The 22,902-nt window shown below is 42.2% G+C and overlaps 1 protein-coding gene across 4 annotated transcripts in view; it reads right to left on the bottom strand.

The window, feature by feature from the left end:
* Positions 1-6,348: 6,348 nt before the first annotated feature.
* Positions 6,349-22,902, bottom strand: part of SRGAP1 (SLIT-ROBO Rho GTPase activating protein 1) — a 138,675-nt gene continuing 122,121 nt past the window's right edge. For all 4 annotated transcript variants that reach the window (XM_072922670.1, XM_072922675.1, XM_030258880.4 and 1 more), the window contains 6 exons: positions 21,245-21,469; positions 20,107-20,186; positions 12,320-12,500; positions 11,642-11,776; positions 11,176-11,521; positions 6,349-9,428 (listed from right to left, as the gene is read on the bottom strand). In XM_072922670.1, the coding sequence (XP_072778771.1) occupies positions 9,051-9,428; positions 11,176-11,521; positions 11,642-11,776; positions 12,320-12,500; positions 20,107-20,186; positions 21,245-21,469 (1,345 nt within the window). In that variant the 3' untranslated portion in view covers positions 6,349-9,050. The remainder of the gene's footprint in view (positions 9,429-11,175; positions 11,522-11,641; positions 11,777-12,319; positions 12,501-20,106; positions 20,187-21,244; positions 21,470-22,902) is intronic.

Below are 22,902 nucleotides of genomic sequence, written 5' to 3'. Positions count from 1 at the left end.
CCTTGCACAGCCTCAGTGGCCAGCTCAGCGTGGGCTGCCACTCCTGCCTTCAACACTATGGCAGAGGACACAAAATCACTTGTGGTGGATAGGAAACTTGACAGGAATTCAAGCATCACTTTTCACCTGAATTACAGTGACCTTTTTTCCCTCCCTGGTCTTCTAAGTGCTGAAACATCTGCAACTTCCCCCAGGCCCTGCTGCTTCCTTTCCCTGCACACCCTGACCCAGCAGTGAGGACACCCTGCAGCGAAGTATCTCCCAGCACTTGGGTACATGAGAGTAAGCTGGGCCCAGCTCATTGCCTCTTTGGCTGAATCTTTTGTCCCATATTTTGGCACTCTAACACAGAGTCATCTTCTGCCCAATTTAAGATCATCCCCCACTCAGGTCCTTCCCCTGTCAAACTCTGCCCCCACTGGAGTGTGACACCAGAGGTGCTGGGCAGCATTTCCCAGAGATAAGAGTGAATTACAAAACCCTGGAGAGAAGAGCACCACTCCCACTTCAGTGCTATCTTGACAGAAGTTATGATCAAACCTAATTATCCCTCACTCTTACTCAGACTACTGCAAGCAACACTGGAAAATATTCCTGCACATAAGCATAACATCAAAGTGATTTGTATTTCCTTTTGCAGAATTGCAGCGCCTAATTCTACAAGCAGTTCTGCCACACACAATTCCCCACTTGATATGTTTTATTTGAAACTGAAATCCTTCCTTTAGTCAGATGAGACATGACTGTTGCCAGTGCTTTGAAAAGTGGAAGCAGTGGGGAAACTGAGGCACTACTGGCATTGGAGATATTTGTGTTGGCTTTGGCAAAGAGGGAAAAGAGCCTTGGGGATGATGTGTGACACTCAGTAACCTTGTAGGGATGGCGCAGGTGACATATTTACCTCCAGTCCTCCCCTAAGGGAGCAAGGTGTGGACTGTCTCCTACTGCATTTGAGTGCTGCTTTACTTTGGCCATGACACATGGGATTCAGAGTGTGTTAGAGGAGTTGTATAGATTAAAATGCTCTCACACTTAGTCTCAGGTTAGAGACATGAAAATGTCCCACTGATGTTGTGGTGGCCAGAGGTGAGCCCTGGAAGTCACAGTGCAGGGGCCAGAGTAGTGCTGCCACCCTGCATGGGCATACTCAAACGGGGCTCCTTCCACAGCTGATATCTGGGGCAGATGCTGCTAAATTTATAAAGCCCAAGCTTTGTTTTTTTCACCAAGAAAAGGAAACACTGGAAAAAGTTAAATTATCTTCAGGAATTGCCTTCCCATTTATTTTATTAACTAAGAATGAAAAGCACATTAAGCATAACTGAATTATTCTGTGACTTGTGTTACTAATAGATCTCTAAAAAAATTGAGTTTCCTTTGAGGTAATAATAAATTTACCTGGCACTGGAGATGGAACTGTAGTGCCCACAGAAATGGCATTGAGATGCTGGAGCCTGCTGGTACACCTATAAAGCAAGAAAAAAGTTAAAGCATTGAAATGGAAAACACACAAACTGGTGGCATGTAAACATAAAGTTATTTCTATAGAGGCCAAACCAGAGACCAAATACTACAATGCAGGTACAGAATAAACTCAAGATTTTACATAAAAGCTTGTAAATCAGCTGCTGCTTCACTGAACATGCACATTTTCATGTGCACAACTCATGGATGTACATGGATACAAATGGCATTTAGGCCCACAGTATGTAAGAAATTGTATTAGTTCTGAATGTCCAGGGTTTGACAAAGTTAATTTTTAACACTGGAAGAATTTTGAAGGTTTGAGGTGTAGTGACAGCTTTGCCCAGGTTCTGGTTGGAGAAAGCTTGGCAGAACCTGCTGTGCTGCCAGCCTGGGGAGCAGGAGAAGGGTGGTCCTGTGGGGATGTCAAAATGAGACAATCAGGGTGCCTGGTGTTCCCCACAAGCTGCACAGGGATGGAGGGCTTTCCCCCTCCAAAACAGACCACATTACTCTGTTTTCTTAACCAGAAATAAAACGTACAGCAGGAATTTTGCAATGTACCTGGTCCCATGCTTTCAATAAATTATATATGTGATGTATGCATACATATATATTTATTTGTTTTTAGTTTGTAATTTTGGGACAGGTACAGGGGAGAGTTCAGAATTGCTATATGATTTAGCAGCCCCAGATTAGCCACATTTCTACCTCTGGTTGTAACATTGTATATGACCTGATTTTGTTCAGAATAACTTTGACTTAATCATAAAATAAGCCTTGTGATGTGTATGACAGATTTAAAAATTATCTTCGCCCTAAGTCTGAAATTAATTTTTGACATATTCTTGTAGTAGCTTTCAGAAAAAAAAAAAATTAAATTGCTGAGAAGACTGTCCAGGTGGAATTCAGCTTAAACCTCTGAGTATTGATGGTTAACCCTGTTGTATTCACCTTGGTGCTGTTTGCCAGGATGTTACTGTAATGTCTGTCTCAGAAAAGATTGTGGGCAGGTAAAAACCCAATTAAAATACATGTTGCAGTGTCTTGTTTTAAAGTACGTAGCAGTTCTAGGTTGAAGTCATGAAGAATTTTAGGCATTTTCCACCTTTAACATATTTAAATTCTCTATTCATGACTCTGGTATCAACATCCATATTAATGCCATTTCTTTGCAATCAAAAACTCACTGCCAGAAGCCTGACCATTTCAATGAGTGTCTCATTCACCTCCAGAGCAGTACTGGGCTCAGCGATTTGTTCCTCCTGGAGCGTAATTCATTCAAATAAATGTAAATCACTATTTTATGTTGTTTGGTCAGGGTTTATAGATGTCAGTGTACACTACTGAAAAGGCACATGGCAGATATTAAGGGAGGAATCAATGTGCTTCACAGAGATGAGAACAGGCAGGGGTTGGTTTTGGTTTATCCACAGAGCTGAAGTCAGCGCAGCTGTTATTGATTTTGATCCCACAAGTGTTTGACCTCCTTTGTACAGCACAACTTGTCTATATCACAGCTGAATTTTTTTGCCTTGTACTTAATGTTCATATTCCATTAGTATGCTATTTGAAAAAAATAAATCAATGCAATTTTTTAATTAAAAAAGGGAAATTCCACAGCCTCCTACCCTGAATCACTAAGCTGCTCTCATGTGTCTGTGGTGACCAGTGTGGCCTGACCCTGCTGGGAGATGGCAGTCACACAACTGGAGATCGCAGAATCATAGAAGTGTTTAGGTTGGAAAAGACCTTTCATATCCTTGAGTCCAATTGTCAATCCAGCACTGCCATATCCACCCTCAAATCTTGTCTCCAAGTGCCACATCTATGTGGCTGCTAAGTGCCTCCAGGGATGGTGACTCAGCCACTTCCCTGGGGAGCCTTTTCCTGCGCTTCACAAGCTTTTCAGTGAAGAAATTTTTCTAACATCCATTTTCTAACATCCACTTTCTAACATCCATTTTTTAACATCTAAATTTTTCTAAACCTCCCATGATTCAACTTGAGGCCATTTCCTCTTGGCTTATCTCTTATTACTCGGGAGAAGAGACAGACATGGGGCACACTATGTGTGCAGCCGTGGGGCAGAGGCTCAGCTGACTGCAGTGTTACAGTAAAAAGTGTATTCCTGCATTTTTAATTTGCATGTATATATTGAGAAAGGTAAGAGAAAACCTGCTGATCTGTCCAATTCAGCCAGACCCAGATAAGGTCATTCAACTCTATTTAACCCCTCAGTCAGCGTCAAATTGTGCATGTCTCCTTCCAGCCCTTGGGCCTGCCAGCTCTCAGTGTACCTGCTGGATGAGAAGGAGAGGGAATACAGAGCTCTTCTCTCCCTTCATTCCAGCTTAGGGCCACCGCACAAGGTTTGTTCTCACATCAGGCAGGCTGCTCCGAGGCCTGCCATTTTCTGTTTTCCTTTCCACTGGTTTTAGCCTCACTGATCAGTGGGATGGCTGGGTGAGAGGAGCTAACACACTGTGCTAGGGCTGCAGCCTGCTGGGGCCAGGGGGAGCGGGGTATCCAGTGGGGCTGGCTGCCAGGACAGGCTGAGGGGTGGCAGTGCCTGGGGGGGAGGCTGAGGCAGTCTGGGTGAGCTGCAGCAGTGCTGTGCAGAGCGAGTGACACCTCTGAGCCATCAGGGCTCCCTGGCAGGAAAAACTTCCTCTGGCTGGATCTGCTGGAGCCAGAGTGCTGGCAGAGACTGGTGCTGCCAGCTGTGTGATCTGCAAATGCCCTTGTACAAAATGCAGAAACAGGGAGTAGCTGCAGTTACAGTGGCATGTCTGAATGAGCAGTTGGTTTGTTTGTTTTTTAAACAATAATTGAGCTGGTTCAGCTAACTAGATTTTAGGATGCTAAATTGGTGATCTGTTTAGGCTTCCATATATTATAGTGGGAGTTTTTTTCCCTCAAGAGGCAGGTTCATGGAAAAAGCAATATTCCTATGTACAAGAATGATACCTTCATCTTGTACCATCTCCAGTTAATACTTTTCCCGCTTCAGTTGCTCCCCCTGTATCAGTTTCATCCAGACTGATGTCAAGGCTTGTTCCACAGGGTAGCAGAGACTGAACAGAGTAATAAGAGAGTATTAATAATCCCGAGTAATAAGAGAGGAACTGTGGATCACTCTGGTCAGGGTAAGTCCATGTGAGCCACAGAGTAAGAAAAAAATCCGTGTGTCTCTACCAAGGAGAACTTAAAACCTGGGTGGATCCTTCATGGTTTCCTTATGTTGTCTGAGGAGGTTTTCATGCAGGCTGGGGCAGTGCCACATCCTAGAGCTGCATGTGGCTTGAAACAATGGTTTGCAGCAATGGCCTAAGAGCTAGACACTCTGCTGCCACTGCTACTCTTTTTCTGTTCAGCCAATACACTTTTCTCAGCAAAATATCTCATCACCCTTTTGCTTTTTGAGCATCAGTAGAGTCAGCAGTTCCTCCACCACCTGTCAAAAGCTTTGGCTGTCTCCGTGAGAGCTGGGCTTCCTTCCACTACAAAAACTGGAAGGAAGTTAGGAAGTCAGCACCGCGCAATGCTGAAACTTCATATTATAAAACAGGAGAAGACTCATTTTCTTGTGTTTTCTTACTTATTTTAAAACAGACTAAAAGCCACCACATAAGTCCCTCCCCTCACCAGTGAATGATCTGACTGTGGAAATTGGGTTATGCATCCTCTGGGCTGTGTAGGACTTGAATGAGGAATGACCTTTGTTGTCCCCTCCTGTGTGTCTGAGTCAGCTTTTGTGCAGTAGGGGACAAGCAGAAATGCCCAGAGTTGGTTGCCGGACGCTGTGGTGCAAAGCTGCTGCCATGGGCTGATCAATGAGCAATCACAGCTTTCCCAGCGAGGGCAGTCCTGCTCTGAGCTCGGGGGGCTGCTGTGCCCCTTCTCCCACACTACCCCACACTGCCTGACACAGAATCATAGCATGGTTCGGGTTGGAAGGCACCTTAAAGATCATTCAGTTCCTACCCCTGCCACAGCAGGCACACATTCCACCTTAAGATCAGACTGCTTAAAGCTCCATCCAGCCTGGCCCAGAACGCTTCCAGGAACGTCTTCTTCAGGCACACAGTGGTCCTCAACAACCAGGGATGACTGGTTTGGGTTTTTTAAGCTAGGACTGAGAATGCATTTCCAAATAGCTCTTCTGCCCCTAAACATCTAAGTAGGGAAAGCATGGCAAACCTATTTGGGCAGCTGTAGTCCAAGCCCAGGAAATGACCGTGACAGCACCTGATCCATGTAAGGCTCAGTATCTCCCTGCAGCTATCAGCCTGACAATCAGACCCCCTGGATCCTGGAGCCAGCTGGGAGGGTGTGTATTGCCACCATTTCTCAGACATAAGGTCACTGAAGATGACCCTTAACTGTGGCACTCCCCACACCCCTTCCCAGCCTGACAGCATCTCTCTCTTCTTTTGTTCCAGGAGATATCTCCATTTTAAGGTATGTCCCTTTTTAAATTCTTTTCACTCCATTTTTAAAATATATAAGCTGGAGTGTTTTCCTCCCTCTCCTGTGGGGAGCAGGAGGCGGGGTGGCAGGGTGTTTTTGCCAAGTGGGCAGCAGGGGGTTTCCTCAGCCACTGTGAGCACGACTGACTACACTTGATGGGTTCTCAGGCAGAACTACGTGAAGTTGGTGGCTTTTTGTGAGGGGTCTTCAGATACAAAGGACTTTTAACTTAGGCTAGGAACTTTCCAGGAACAAGTGCTTCTTCAGGCCAAGAAAGTCATAGCTCTTGATGCAGTGTGGGGTGTGGGTAGCTGGGGGATGCTGGTGTGCTGGATGCTCCCTTATGTGGGAAGTAGATTGTCAATCCATGTTGGAAGATATGGTGGTTTCCCCAGCAAAACTACACACACAGACAGAACTATCTTCTTTATTATAAAGATACACTATGAGGAACAAACTTGAATGTATACTGAAGCTTGTAATGGTACATGCCAAAAATGTACAGTACTATACATAAAAGTGCATTGTCACAACAGATTAACAGTACATTTCTCTTCCAGAACTGTGGATTTTCCATGTTTTTATTTGATCTTCAAGAGTGGAAGGAATGCAATGGGAATGCAGCCATACACGAAACAGGAAAGGATGCAATGGAAATGCAACAGTACAAGAGCAAAGCTAAAGCTCCTCTAAAATTTAAAGGCACTTTCACATGTACATACTACAGATGTACATTGACACAAGTAGGTAACAGTCAACAAGCAGGAAGCTACCAGTACTGCAATTCATCAAACTTGACAGTAAAGGACAATACTGATTGGATTAGGTGTGCAGGAGTTACCCTTTAGTACGCCTGTAGATGTAGCAGTCTTTCCTGTTACATATCCACTTACTATGCTTTAAAGTATCTATAATAACCATCAAACTACACATTAACTGTGTGAATGCACTAAGTGGATGCATTCACTAAATGCACTGTTTCTAATATTTTCTTTTGCTAAACAATTTCTAATAAAAGCATTATGGAGTCCAGTACAGTTATTTAAACATACAAAATTCCCTATGCAATTTAAAGATACAGGTAACCATCTCAATTGTGCCAGGTGGGTTAATTTAAAAATGCTAGACAAAAACTGTATGTAAATGAAAGCTGAAATTCCAGTTTTGTTCCGCTGAGACTAGTAAACTGGGGGAACTGCTTGAAAATACCTCTGGTCCCAAACAAGTGAGCAGACCAGCACTGGTCTGCAGGTGGGGCTGGCCTGGCTAAGGCTCTGGGCTGGCATTAGGGCCAGGCAGTACAATTGACAAGGATGGAGGTTTGCTGACCCATGCTGCACAGCCACTGTGGGGGATTAAGACTTTGCCTCTAACCTAGATGCATGTAAGCCTCTGACTGAATTGAAAAGTGTTTGCAAATACCAGCAACAGTTTGGGGTTCAGAGGCAGTTCATGGGGTACTTCTCACACCTGGAGCTTCGCATTGCATCACCTTTCTAGAAGGTGTAAACCAGGAATAAATTGTTCCTAAATACCAACAGGAAAATAGTCCTGTCACCTCAGCAATTATTTCTGTCAAATTTTGTCACTACTTTTCTCCTCCCAAACTCAATTGTTTATTTATACTGAGTTGTGCAATTTCAAGCTTTCCAAAAGTGAGATCTTACAGAGTATGTGGAAAAACAGATCTTAATTACAGCCAGTTGTACTTCTGTAGATGGACCCCAAGTGATTTTTTTCCCCATTTAGTTCATTGAAACGTCTTTTATAGATTGGATGTTTGAAAATATGTTCACAGAAAGAGTATTATGGCTTACTGTTGCAATGTGCAAAACAGCTGTAGATTTAGCTCATGCCTAACGAAGTTTAACAGAGTGCTAAGCAAAGTTGGTAGTTGCCACTCACACAGACATAAGAAAGGTACTGATTTCTGTCATTAAAAAAAAAGGGGAAGTGGAGGAGAAAAGGGTTATGGAAAACTTTAGTCAGCTTGAATCTAGGCAGTAGAAACTCAGCTGCCTGTCCTGTGAGTGACCCCTGCACCACTGGCAGGGGGTAGTCCCTCTTCAGAGTCCCCGTCTTGCTGCTGTCAGCACAACTGAGCATTTGCACTGTGCAAGGCAGTCAGCACGGCTGGGTCAGCTCGAAACTTGGACTATTGCAACCCAAATCATGTCCTTAATTGGACATTGAGCAATAAAGTCAATGGGATACTTTTCTGAATTACTGCATAGTTGATCCCTTTAATAGCCCCTCATGCTCCCTAACAGACCAACAGGTTCACACAGTCCCCAGAGCCTGGCTTCTGTGAACTCCAAACAAATTCAGCTTCTGTAAAAAATGTGGTATCAGGGAATGAAGGTCTAACTTCATGGAATAAGGTACACTGTTACAGAGGGCAGCAAAAGGAGTTTCTAAATACTATCCTGGAGATGTGCTTTAGCTGTGTCCTGGAATGCTGCTTTGTATTAGTGAGAGCAATGTGATCTCCAACTCCATCCAGCACTTGCCTCTAGTGAGACTGCCAACAAGAAAGCTAAAACTTGGTGCCAATTATGAGTTTGTGAGGGTTTGGTGATTTTTTTTCTTGTGTCTTAAATAAGAAATGTGGCCTGAGATGACTTAGACATTCCACACAGACACATAATCCTCACATGCTAAATTTCAGTTCTTCCTAACCTGCTTGAGATTTGGTTTGGTGACCCAGAAATGAGAGGCTCCATGTCCCCTAAACCCCCTCCCACCCCTTAGTTTTGTGCAGGATCTGTTATATAGCTACAGTAAGACTGTGAAGTATGGTACAACGTGGCAAGCTCTTTGTGATCTGTGTTGGTTTTATTACAAATGGTGCAGCATCAAGTTTTCAAGTAAGTCTATGTTTGTTTTTTAAAACTATGCACAATTGTCCAGTTTTTCATTTAATTGAAACCATACAAAATACAAATGCCCATGTTAATGTAGCTACTTTCAGACAATACATTCAAAAACACTGAAAAACAAACCCTCTCCAGTTACAAACATGAACAAATGATGTTACAGAGCCCTGACTTCTATTGTTAATCCATCTCTTTCCCTAGCACACCCCAGCTGGGCGCTATGGGTGGCTGAGCTGCCTACATTGTGCAAGATTTGTCGGCTGGACCCTGGGAAGGAGGAGAAGGCCCTACGCTAGGATTTGTTTTTGGAAGAACAATAGGTTTTGGCCTAAGAGCAGGAGGTTTCAGCTGCACTCCCATTCTAGGGGCCACCATGGGCTTGAAAGTACTCATGGTGTCACTGGAAGAACTAGTGCTACGGCGGATCTGAGGCTCGGAGCTCCTTAAAACAACGCTGTGGAGAGGGCTGAGCGACTCTGTCGAGGTGGCAGGGGTGGGGGTGTTCTTCATTTGCTCCAAGGTGTCCAACACGACGTCAGGGGCGTGTTTGGCCGAGCTCTGCCGCTCCAGCTCACGGAGCTCGTTCAGCGCTGTGTTCATTGTCTCCTCGATGTCCTGGGTCAGAGCACAGGAGAGAGCAGCATGTAACTCATGTTGCTACTGAATGCCAGAGGGGTAAGGAAATGCATTAATTAATTCACCAACTATCCTCTAACAGTTATGATAGTGCTAAAATCAATTTCCACCAGATTTATTTGAAAGACGTTACAACTGACAATATGGCAGCTTTGGATAGACATTACAAACATTTAACCTTGTTCATATAAGAGAATCGATAAAAGGTGTTACACCAAAATCTGCAAGCCATTTATGAAGTGACTGTCAAGACAACTGATGTTTGCATAGCAATGTTTTAGTGGTGAAGATTTGTGTCATCTCTTGGGTACTGACAGCTGTAAAGATTTTAGTCCATTTGCTCACTCTTAGCTAACTCCTCTGCTCATCTAAAGCTTCAGTGTTCAGGGTCTCTATTCTCTCACATGGGTTACAAAACCTAGTTTTCTAAGGAAATAAAGTTTGTGTGCCTATCAGCTCTTCTCCTCTCGTTTCACCAAGTTAAATCTTAAACAGGAAAAATCTGTAAGATATTGGTCAATATGCATACCTAAGAAAAACTATTTTCTTCATCACGATTTCAGGCCTGAAGGCTAAAAGAATGCACCAAGATACTAGTTTACTGCTTCTCAGTGGTATTGAGATACAACTAAGCTTAAAATATCTTGTGCTCCCTGCCTGCTCACACTGACTTTCACATAGTTTAATCAAAGTTTGGGTTCTAGTCTAGGCATATAAAAGAGATCTCTTAAGCCAAACAGCAGTGTTCCAGGAAAGTAAATTAATTGCTTAGAAGAAAATAAAACAATAAAAACACTTGCACTTTCTAACCCTAATACATGGATTCTGTCCTAAGCATATCAGTCCCTTCTATTCCTCACTGGAAGCGGAGTTTGAAAAGCAGGCATTATCAGTACATTAAATTTTAAAACATGAGTGCCAGCATTATTGTAAAGTGTGTTTGCAATCATAGAGGACCCTCAGGGTGCTCCTAGTAATCATATTACCCTACCTAGACAAAAAGTGAGTTCTGAAGACAGAGGTATCTATTTACTCAAGAGCTGTTATGAGCTCTTGAGTAAATAGATAGACCAATAGACCAGCTCAGTACAACAGACCAATTTGATGATCAGGGTGCTTCCTACTCCATTCTCTTCACTGACAGGAATGAGCCTGGTGCCTGTTCACACAGGTGTAAGATGTCCCTCAATTTATGCAGCTATGACATCCTGCACATCAGGTTCTACTACATGCAGCAAATCAACACACGGTATGAACTATATGAAAACTATAAAATCCACAAGACCCTGGACTGTAAATCTCTGCTTTGAATGGCAATGGTCACTACTAGACAGTCAGAGCACTTTTCTGCTTACCACAATACTGAGGTATAATTGAACACTAATTACATGCAAGTCAGAATAGGCCAGCCTTCAACAGAGCAAGCGATCTATGTAGCTATTGTAATACTGTCCTAGTGTTCTGTACGGCAGAGGCAATTTCATTACAGAGTAATGGGAAATAATTTCTTTTTATTGCTTCTGCAGTGTTTACTCCCCTTTGTGCTTTTTTTTTCTATTCAAGATTGCTTAATGCATCTTCTTTCACACACGCTCTGTTTGGAAAGCCAAGCAGGATGTTCCCCAGCACACACCTTCCCACAATGCACGTGCTCTGTGCTGTGCTATTCAAGTGGGATTTGCTGCTCAGAAAATCAGACAGTGCCATAAACAAAAAAGATACAAACCTGAGCTATTGACTCTGGGTCCAGTGGTTTATGGTCATTGAAACCTGTGTACTGACCAGAAGATGTAGACCTTCTAATGGGAGGGCTATCAATCTTCTTCAGTGAGTCGTGCCTGCTGATGTTAGTGAGGCTGCCGTGGCCAGGCCTGCGCCGCCGCTCAGGGCTGTCGGCGTTGAGGTTGCGGTTCTGAAGGAGGGCTCTGGGACTGCAGTGAGATGCCAGGCTGGGGGAGCCCAGCTCCATGGCCGAGTTGGAGAGAGGGTGAGGTGGGTGTACCGGGCAGTGGCCGTCACTGCTCCTGCCTGGGCGTCTTAGGGGAGGTGGAGGTTCTGATCTCTTTCTTTGCCTGCACAAGTGGAGAAGTGGAACAAACTCTAGTGACCCAGCATAAGCGTGTGGAGGAGTAATTACTGTGTTAGTTGAGCTGTGAGCAGGATTACTGAAAACGTGTTATGCTGAAGCTTACCTTCCTAAATACACATCTGAGTGACGGTCAGTAGGAGAGTTCATATCCTTTGATGATGACTTGTCCTCAGTTATGGGTCCACTGCTGGCCTCACTGTCTGCTTTTTGGCTCAGCGTGTCTGAGAAAGTATCATCCCTGAACAGAACACAGGTGGCAAGATAAGAAGTCAGTGAATGAGAGCACCATGGCATTCTCAGATTTTAAACCCCTTAAGAAAAGCAGTCATGTTATAAATGCACTGCAGCCCTTGCACATTTCCCAAAATTGTTTATAATCCCTCTGTTTACTGAGCTCTTTACACTTTGAGTGTATGTAACCTTTTTGTAAAAAACTTTGTCATCCTTGGCAAAGCACGTGCCTAATACTGCAAAACAAGAGCTCAGGGCTGCATTTCCCCAGCTCTTGCTATTCTGAAGTTAAAAGTCAGCAAATGCTACAAAGAGATAGTCAAATTAAAATAGGTGCAGCAGCATCTGTCTCTGGGATACTGGGAATGTATCCATAGAAGTAGCTTAGCCTAGTAGTAGTTTTTGATGGAGCTTTCAATTCAGGGCTGTAAAGACAGGTATCCTGCATAGAAGGCAAATGTTTAATCTATCTGACCCATTTGGCAAATACTGTTATGCACTGCAGACTTTACACCCCCACAAGAACCCAGTCACACCAGACACTGCTTACATATCCTGCACCACTATGTACTGGTGAGGGACAAGGCCATCAATCCCATTGTGCCTTCCTTCCCACCAGTCTTCAGATGCTCGGTGATAGAGCAGAAGGGAAGCTCCTTTCTTGAAAGAGAGCTCTCGTGCAGATCTTCCAACATAGTCAAACTTGGCAATAGCTTCTATGGGCTCGCACTCTGGGTGGGAAGAACACAAATATCAGGTTACACATTGCTCATTTTGGTTTCATCAGTGTCCTGGTTTGACAATCAGCCCCATTTTTTGCATTTTCTTAGTGCTCATTCTGACAGAGATCAACTGAAGGAAGGCAGACTTCAGGCAGTGGTTACAATGTGCCCCTTACAAAGAAACATAATCAATCTGTGTCCCAGGTGTGAAACATCTGGGCTGCTTCAGGAGCTGTAGAAAACAGCAGCATACTCAAATGTTACAACTGCCTTTGGGAGAGAGGCCTTTGCCTCCTGCTGGTAGGGCTCCTGCATGGCTGGAGAGTGGGATGGAGGCCAGGCAATAAAGCTTTTGAAAATAAAAAGAACAAACTCAGATGAATAATCAAAGGCCCAAAGAACCAGCGTGATAAAGGAAAAGTAAATAGGAGTGCTCTTACAATGTGCAGTGGCAAAGGAAGGAAGACAAGATTAGCCTGTGCATGAGTAGGGGTACCCTGCTAACTGGGCCATGGAATTCTGTCTTTTACGTGACAAGCACGCAGACCTACTGAAACCTAGTGTTTTATACAGCACCAAAGCCTCATGCTTTAATTCACTTCCTTAATGCCCTTTCTGGAGTGAGACAAGACAGCTCCAGACCACAGGGACAGTCCCTGTGTGGCTTCAAGTTGCTTAAAGCAGCTCTGCCTGCTCCAAAATCCCAAGCTGCCCTGGTTTCTGCAGGGGAGGCTGGTGTTTTCTGAAGCCAAACACTGGCTACAGCAGCCCAGGCTAATCCTCTGTCAGAATGCTGGTAAATGCAGCCTTAGGCTGGAAATGGGTTCCATCCCATAACCTGTGCTGGGATGGAGACCTGCTGATGTCAGCAAAGGGGCCCTGCAGCTATGGCCAGAACTCTGCCCAGGCATCCAGCAAAAGGCTGTGATTTTAACAAGCTCTTATTTTGTCTGCATAAAACCAAAAGCACCTGAGCTCTAACAGATTAAATTTTGTCATCAAAGTCTCAAAACATAAAGAAAAAACTGCAAAATACAGGTCCAAAAATCAAATACTCTGATGATTCCAGTAACTCAAGAGTCCCTGAAATAACTAATTTCTTTACATAATTAGAGCAATATTTAGATGGAAATTAACATCTGGGCTAATGACTAGCATAACAACTTTCTGTCTGCTGCGAATTAAAATTGCTGAGGTTGTAACTCCCTAAAGAACTAGGCTGGTAATGAAAGCCACTGTCCCTTTATGACAACATTTTGCACAGGAATGTCTTTTTAAAATTAACTTTGTTCTACAGTGTGAAAACATAATGACAGCACCTTTACTATAATTTGCAGCTCATTTTTTTTAATGACTTGACCAGCCTGCAGAAGACTGTGTCTTGTGGTTTGCTGCTTCTGCAGTCACTTTAAGTGTTCCTGTCAGTGTCAAACTGGAGTATGTTTAGAAGTGACTAACCCAGAAATTTTACACAGATGGAATACAGTGATATGGAGAATTCACTCTTACAAACACAAAAGTAATGTATGGCGGCAGAAATTATTTCAATTATATAAATACAAATAAGAACCTAGCAATAACAGTATACATTCCTTAAAATGCATCCCTACTGGATGGCTGTAGAGGACTATATTATCTTTTTTGCTCTTAGTCTTTTCCCTCTTTCTCTTTTTTGCTTTCTTTGTCTCACAGCCCCTGCTCTGGACCACTGGCACAGCAGCAACAATGTGCAATCTAACCACTGGTTTTATTTTTTGTTTTCCTCCCTCACCTTGCATGGGCAAAGCATAACTAGAATATTCTTCCCCATACTCTGCTTTGACGTTTGTTGTGGGAAGGAAGAGTTTGTGAGCCAGCACCTTTGAATATCAAACGTACTGTGACTTGTGAGTCAGCACCTTTGGTTGTGTGCTGCGGGAGTTGAGAACTTACTGAAGTGTACTGTACAAAATTAAGGGCTTGTTCACCTCCACTCTTGTGGAACTCGGTTGTAAGAAATTTAAGGGTGTGTTAGCCAATAACTTTTGAGTCTAAATATTGGGCTGGTGACCAAAGTTATTGTGACTGTACAATAAAACCTAGGAGTTCCTTGATACGTGTCTAATGTCTTTGTTCAGCCTGATGAGAATTTATAACAAACATCATGGCCCCTATGAATGTCTCGCTCACTGGCAATCCCTGGTGGGTGGGGCTGAAGGGTTTCTTGGTTTATGCTTTTAAGCGAAGAAACTATAATGTTGACACAGAAAGAACCATTCAGGAAAACTCTGAAACCTCTAATGGTGGTGTGATATTATGGTATGCTACTCTGCTGTCATTCCTACAGTCTCCCTGTAACAAAAAATGCAGATACCACAAAGCAACTGTAAGGCACAGAAAATAAAAAGAGGTAAATCCAAAAATGCCTGTTTATCTTGCATTGTCTTTAAGAGGGCAATATGAAATGGCAATATGAAATGACAATAATGTAACACTGACAAAAGAACACAGTTCTTCTATCATGTGCACTGCTTGTGGAATTTGCTATAAGAAGGAAATACTGGAATCAGGTAGGATTTAAAAGAATCAGACATTTGTATGAACACTCTGTTCTCAGTATACAGCTATTTTAGGGTTATGGTAGAGTTGGTCAAGAATTCAGAAATAAAGCCTCCCAGGCTCACTAACAGGCAATACTTTAAAATGTGAAAAAAAATAAGGTGACCAAACAAAAAAGTTTTATAGCAAGTCATAAAATCCCAAATTTCCCGCACATATTTTCCTTAGACATTCTCCGCAGTTAAGTGGTAATGCTCACGACTACTGGATTGATGGACAAACCCCTACACTGATTGGCTATGGAATTCCCTGTTTCTCTGCTAACTTCAACCATACAGTATCCCACAATTGAGTATACAGGTCTTTTTACCTACAAATTAGTGGACTAAACTAGAAATAGTTCTGTCTTGCTCAGTGGAATCATGGTCATTTAAGTCTGATGTGCAATGAGATCCTTTTTATTGTAACCTTCTATCACCTGCAGGACTCACATACTTTCCCAGAGGTCTGAATAATGTTGCCCCACTGGAACCAGCTGTATGAAATGTTAATGTACCCATAATGGATGTGACTTTTGAGACATGTACATCAGATTGCCTGGGAAACAAATCCCACCTCCTCAGGGACGAGTGCCCAGCAGATTTCATGAAGAGCACAAAAAATGAGTTCAGACAGGTTTTCCTACTGTGAAAAGGGTGTTTTTGTTTCTTTATACACACAGATAACCTTCCTAGACCAAACAGTACTGAGACTGCACTTAAATAGTAATTCACCTTGTTACAGGTCAAGCTGTAATAGTGAAAACCAAAGTACCATGACAGTTACTCCTAGACATAAATGCATGTTAAGCCATTTAATATCAATGTTACTGAATGACAGATGGGTATTTCCAAAAACATAAGGCAACGAAAGCTAAATTTGGGATCTGTAACTCAAATTCTGTGTGGCACTGAATGTCTAACAGTAAAATTGACAGCTCAGAGGGAAGCGTAATTGCACTGCTCTCTCCATACCTGTGGGCATTCAGCTAAAATACCAAGAATTTTTTTGATGGCACACAGTATCTCAGCAGCTATCACCTCCTGTAAATCAGGAAATGCTATGGAAAGGAAAAATCAGGACAAACTGAAGAACTGTGGGGAAAACTTCTGCTGCTTGGGAGAGCAGAAAGGGCAGAAAAAACTTAGTTCTAGTTTTGAGATCGGAGTGCCAGATGTAGACCTAAGTTACCTACATAGGTGATGGCACTGAATTGGCCCTGGGCTGCCCTCTATGACTCAGAACATAAGGAGCTAAGGAAACGAGGGGACACTGTCCCCTGCACTTTTTCTAGGGGAATTGCTGTTGCTCTGCCCTATACTTCCTCAGTTTTCTGAGGTGTATCCTGCCTGTTGGGAATAAAGTATGTCCTCGAACTCCCAGAAAGGTACTATCTCCTTATTTCTTTATCTTCTGCTTCCCATCAGAGAATAGAGTGGTTTTGTAATTTCGAAGTCCTGTCCTCAGGACAGCAGTTCTCTGACTGGTAAGAGCAAAAGCAAAGAACTGTTGCAAGGTGTTGACAGAACAGAAATTGGCAAAGTTGTTGATCACAGCATGCATAATTGAAGAGCAAGAAAATGACTATGTGTTGGGAACAACAATGTACAGTCTGTAAGTTTTGTTTTCAGCAGAAATACTAGCTAAAGTTTTATTCTAAGTTTATGAGATATCTATGGAGAGTATGGTATTAATTTTACGTATGTTCTCCTAGGAGAACTCCATCTGTCTAACTTCCTCAGGAAATGTTTACTTCCTTTGCAAACAGATCTAGTCATTCTTTACCATATGACTCCAACAAGAATAAAAAATCTCCATCAATTTGAAGGTAAAGGAAGTATGCTAACAGCTGTTTCAGTAGAACATGAACAACGTCCTTTGAATCTTTACTGCAGAGACATCTTCAGGTAAAGGTTTGTCTGCAGCAAAATTACAGGTAGTTTTGTTTTTTTTGTGTCTCAGCTTGAGTACAAATGTTCTGAACTTCACAAATTAAATTTCATTTCCAGATTGAGAAGAAAGGAAAAACTTATATGTTTCCCTTATCAATATCTTTCAGTGTATCTAAAAAAGCCTGAAAACACCACAGAAAAATGCAGCTCTTTTGCTTTCCTGTTTCCCTTTCCAGTGATCAACTGAAATACATGAACACCTGTAAACTTAGGGGAAAAATCCCACAACAACTTATATGCTTAAAATAAAGCAGTTATGAAATATTTATATGCTCATTTATATGTGCTAGTCTTTTTTTCCCCACAATCTAATGCATTTTACCTCTGTGGATATAATTTTTAAAGTCTTGTTGTTTTCTAAATTGCAATGAACATTTCTAGCACTACTGACACAGCCCCTACAGATTGGTTTTTTCTAGTAGGCACAGAGAGAGCCACTTGCAGTTTAACTTTATAGCAACAGTAAGTAAAATAAATCATTTTGGTTTTGATTGTAACCTCTGGATTATGTTTCAATGACCCTGTAATTCATGTGGGGTAGGCAGCTTGGTCTTACATATGTGTACAATATGTTAGCATAAACCAATCAGATTTTCAACATGAAAAAAACCTTTAGCATTTAAAGAATCTGCTTCTTCTGTGTCCTAACAAAGGGAGCCATGTAAGTACCAGGGGTCCGATCAATACAGCAGCAAATGTGACACCTCCCTTTCTCTCTCTCCACATTCAGCTGGCAGTGATGCATCTGGCTTATAATCAATGAATCAATCACATTAAACCCCCCAAATACTCCAGACTCTTTAGTAGAAGGGTTTTTGTTATCCACCATGTGTCCATCAGTGACTCTCATGAAGTTCAGTAAGAAAACTGAAAATTTTTCACCTATTCTCATATCTGGTGTAAATAATACTTTTTAAAAGGAACAGTCCAGAGTACAAACACATGAATGTATGTGCAAAGAGAGAGTGAGTGCATTTAATGTAAAGTCTGTAACCTACATTAGAAAAATGTGCTATTACCACAGAAAGCCATATTCATGGAAAAAAATGGGTTAGAGCTTGCAGGTTGGGAATCAAAAATGAGCAGTTTTTGTTTGTGATCCAGGCTTGTTAATCTTCAACTTTGCAGCAGTATTTATCTAGCTTACAAATATTTTTGTGCTAACAATTATTTCTTGGTAAACACAGATGTCCGCTTCCTTTTGGCACAGAATTAATTAAAAAGTGTGATGAGGCAACTAGAATTAAACAACTGGGTGATCTGGTGAACGAAAACCCATGCCTTGAGCAGTTAAATCTTTTAACAGAACTTTGTCTTGTTGGCAGGCGTTCTCATCAGGGTTTATCTTCCTCCGTGACAGTCACAACACAAGTTGTACTATGACAGGAACGTAAAACTGGTATAACAACACAGTGGTGGGGTATAGCCCATGATGATCGAGGCACAAATGATGCATCATGCGATGCCACAGTCCTGCTCCTCTGTATCCTGCTGATGTTTTCATCTTTCCTAGGCCTGGCTTTGAAGTAACTGCTTTGATGGCTGCTGAAAAGCTGCACTTCTTCTCCATGTCCACTTGTGCCTTTGTCTCTCAGTTTGAAGACCCAATATATTGAACTGGTATGTCATCTACACTTCAGTTGTGCTCTAAATGAGAGACAGGCAGACTTCCTCAGCTTCCACTCTTGCTTCATAGATCCAATGGAAGAAGGAGTTCTTCTAAAGTATAGCTATACTGTCTTGGAAAAATAAGGTGCAACTATGAGTTTATTCACACTGCTTAGATGAGATGTGTTGCAGAAAGATGGTGAGCTGGTCAAGAGGAACCCGTGCACAGCCAGCCTTGTAGAGCTGTTGGTACTCCCTGCTGCACAGGCATGGCTATACACCCGGGCAGATCAAGATTTGTCTCCTACTCTCAATTTTCCCCCCTTCTGTAATGTCTGCCCACCCAAATGTTCCTCCTCTCCAAACAGCTGCACTGACAGACTCTGCCTGCCCCTCCTCACCTTGGCAAAGGGGAAGAGACAGACAATCTGTCACTGACAGCCTGTGTACGTGACAAAGCAGACGGGCAAAGCTAGAGTGGAACTATTGTTTACTTTGCTCTGTGTGCAATGGGACCAGTGTAGCCAGGTTTCCTATACATACACCTTCCGGCTTCCCTTCCCTACAGCAATTGTCCCAGCTCCTAAACAGTATCCTTTATGACATTATTTAAAAAAAACAAAAGTATTTTTCTGCTGTAGCTCTTTTCCTCCCCTCTCCTCTGCTCTGTCTTTTCCTCTTCCTTCCTCCATACATCCTCTGCAAGGGACAATGAGAAGCTTTTGTTTCTACTGCTGCTAAGTGCACATGTGCTTGTTGCTCTGTCTGGGCTGCCTGCTGGCCAGATAGGCAGTAAGCTCTCAATTTTGAGAATCCTTTTCTATCTGTTAAATTTGCTTGAAACTCGGCAGAAGTTACTCTGAGGGACATCTGAAGGATGCTCAAACTGTCACAGTTGAATATACATTTGTGACCTAGATTAAAAGAATGAATATCATAGAGTTGTGTCAATTTTTTCATGGATACCTCTCATACCCAGAAGTATATGTGAGTGATATTTATGGAAAATTATTACTGTTCAAAAGTTTCACTGTGGGGGGTACACACATGTTTTTCAGTTGTATATATACTTTAGAGAGAGCAGCTTTTAAACTCCTATAAAAATAGAGCTTCAATGGCAAATATCCTCTAGCTGCAATATTTAAGGCACACTTTTGACAAGTTTAGTTTTTGTAGACAAAAGAGTCACTAAAAATGTAACATTATGTCAGAAAATAATATGTGCTGACTGAAATAGTTTCTCTCTTGCCCTTCCTGTGACTGGCCAAATCACGATAGAAGAAGGAAACAGCTGGTCAAACACAGATGAATCAAGAGTGCGAAAGCACACAAACAGAGATTAAAGATTTGCTACAGAACACCAGGACTGAAATTTCCTTCTTTCAAATATGACACAGTTAGGAAAGGAAGAAGGTCTCCTGCCTGGAACACCTGTAGAACTTACCCCCATCAAAGGCACAGTAAAGTAACAGACTCACCATCTTCACTGGTGTGGGGCTCTGTACTGGCATCCTGGTCCCCCTCCTCTAAGGTACCATGCTCACTGTATGGGCTGTCACTGGAGGCAAGTAGAGAGAAACCACATACATCAAAAATATGCCACTTCCATGAGATTATTTAAAATTATTCTTATAATGTTACACAGTTATGTGCAACATAATTATCCTAGTGCTCTATGAATACATAATTAATAAAGAAGACTATATGCGTTTCCTTGAAACAAAATTCAGACATTAAGAAGCCCTCAGAACATTTGATTGCTTTATAAATAAAAAGTGTGTGTTTTTGCTGTCAAGGGAGTGTCCTGGTTTTGGCTGGGAGAGAATTAATTTTCTTCCACGTGGCTGGTACGGTGCCATATTTTGTATTTAGGGTGAAAATAATGTTGGCAACACACTGATGTTTTAGCTGCTCCTGAGCAGTGTTTACCCTGAACATCCCACCACACCTGCAAGTAGACTTGGGGGCACAAGAAGCTGGAAGGAGACACAGCCAGGACATCTGACCCCAAACAACCAAATGGGTATTCCAGACCACGTGGTGTCATGCTCAGTATATGAACATGGGACAAAGCTGGTCAGGGGCTGCTGCTTGGGCACTGGCTGGGCATCCATCACTGATGATGAGCAACTGCTTTGTGCATCACCTGTTTGCATAGTCTAATTATTGTTATTTGCCCTTTTTTTTTTTCTGTCCTATTAAACTGTCTTCATTTCAAGACATGAATTTTACTTTTTTTCACCAATTCTCTCCCCCATCCCACTGCAGGAAGAGCAAGTGATAACCTGTTTTGTATTTAGCTACCTGCCCAGTTAAAGCACAACAAGAAAAGGAGCAGGCATCATAAGCTGAAATTGTTTAAGGTGGCTCACAGCCAAAGAAACAATTTCCTACCTGCCTGAGTGCTCTGTACACCCGGAATTCTATCTCTGTCTGAACACAAAGCAGCTTCCTCCACAAAATGTTGTAGGAAACACCATCATAGCTGCCTTTGCTTCACTTTTTCATACTTAATATTTTACTGTGTGGACCAAAATGGTCTTCTCATTTATCTTCATACTTCTAACCAGCCTAATGATTTTGTTTAGGAGACAGAAGGATAATATTCTGACTTACCAATAGTCATCTCCAGCCATGCATTTTTCATACACTGGTCCATCAAGTTCTTTCACATCTGGAAAAATAGCCTCATGATGGATGATGATAGTTTTGATTATCTCATTCACATGTGCCTGACAAGACACCTGGTCTTGTATATCTGGAACAGGCATCAGGGTTGGCCCAAAACAAATGGCCAAGTTGTACGGATCCATCATGTTTTCATCACTGTACTGTGAAAGGCTGTTATAACAGAAAAATCAAGGAAAACTGACTTTTCCACAGTGACTAACCTTATTCTGAAAATTGCAGATCACAACTTAGAGATTTCCTGTTGTCACTGACAATCCCACATAAAGTAACAGAACAAAAAAACAAGATTTCTTCAATAGGTTATATACACTATAAAGTGAGTTTATACCTCATATATATTTATGTAAATGAATATGTGCTCCCACGCTAACCCGTTGAGTGTATGCTGACTTAATGGGCTAACATCAACTGCTGCTGCTTCTATCTCATCAATGCTCCAAGGGAACTGGATGCAAAGGGGGTATACATTTCTCTTTGGACCTTGATGCATCTCTTTCAACAGTTAGCTACTGAAGGCAATGAAGTTCCTGGATCTTGCAAGGGCCCTTGTGACTTTGGTTGCTGTTTTTACCATGCAGACTAAAATTCCTAAGCACCTTGCCTTCTACCCACAAACTCCCACAACAGTTTCATTATGGAAATGTCCGAACTATAGGCTTTCATTGTTCTCATTAATCAATTTTTGCAAGCTTTCCGTTCTTCCAGAAAATGCAATGATACTAGTTTTCAAATTTGAATGAGAAGTTGCTATCTATTCCCTTGTTTAAAAGCATTGACATTTTTACTGTAAAAGCTGGCTTTTGAATGGTTCTATGTAAGGCCAATCAAGTAGAACCTGAAGTGCTGGGATGCCCTAGACTATGTTGTTCTGCACACTGAAGCAGCATAGGAATTCTGATATCAAATTGTGTTCAAATACAACACCATTTTCCTTGTAGAAAGGGAATTTAAGAGAGTGTTTTCCATGTTTAAACAATAAACATGCATGAGGCAAACCTTCTACATGACTACCCTCATAACTAGCTCTTAAAATTAATCATGTTCGGCCCTTTCTTATGCTGTGAGTTACTGTCCTGTCCTGTATGTTAATTTGAGACACCTTGTTCTTCTGATTTATCGCGTGGTTCAGCATTCATACATGCAAAACTGAAAAAAGAGATTGCAACAAGCATCGTGAAATGTGAGGTTCTGCCGATGGCTGTTAATAAGCAGCGCTCCTCTGGGCTCAATAGCAAGGCTGGCACTGTTTAGCGTCTCCATGAATGACCCACACAAGGGGATGGAGCCAATGTACAGGTGATGCCATACTGGGAAGGGAGCAGTAAATGTGCCAAAGGTCAGACACAGGGCTACCATTTAGAAGGACTTTGAAAAGATGGAGGAATGGAGAAATGAGAATCCAATCAAGTTCAACATGGATGAATGCAAAGTCCTGCCCGTGGGGTGGAAGTCATTCTACAGCATTTGTGGCTATATTAAGAAGAGAAAAGCCAGCAGGTTAAGGGAATGAATTATTACTTTTCCAATTGGTGCTTGTGAAGTTGCACATGAGGTTCTGTGGTTAGTTTTCAGAGACTGGCAAA

The sequence above is a fragment of the Taeniopygia guttata genome, chromosome 1A, assembly GCF_048771995.1.
Source record: "Taeniopygia guttata chromosome 1A, bTaeGut7.mat, whole genome shotgun sequence".
In the NCBI taxonomy this organism is placed as follows: Eukaryota; Metazoa; Chordata; class Aves; order Passeriformes; family Estrildidae; genus Taeniopygia; species Taeniopygia guttata.
Note: the sequence above shows the minus strand (reverse complement) of the source record. Positions and strands in the feature narration are given on the sequence as shown.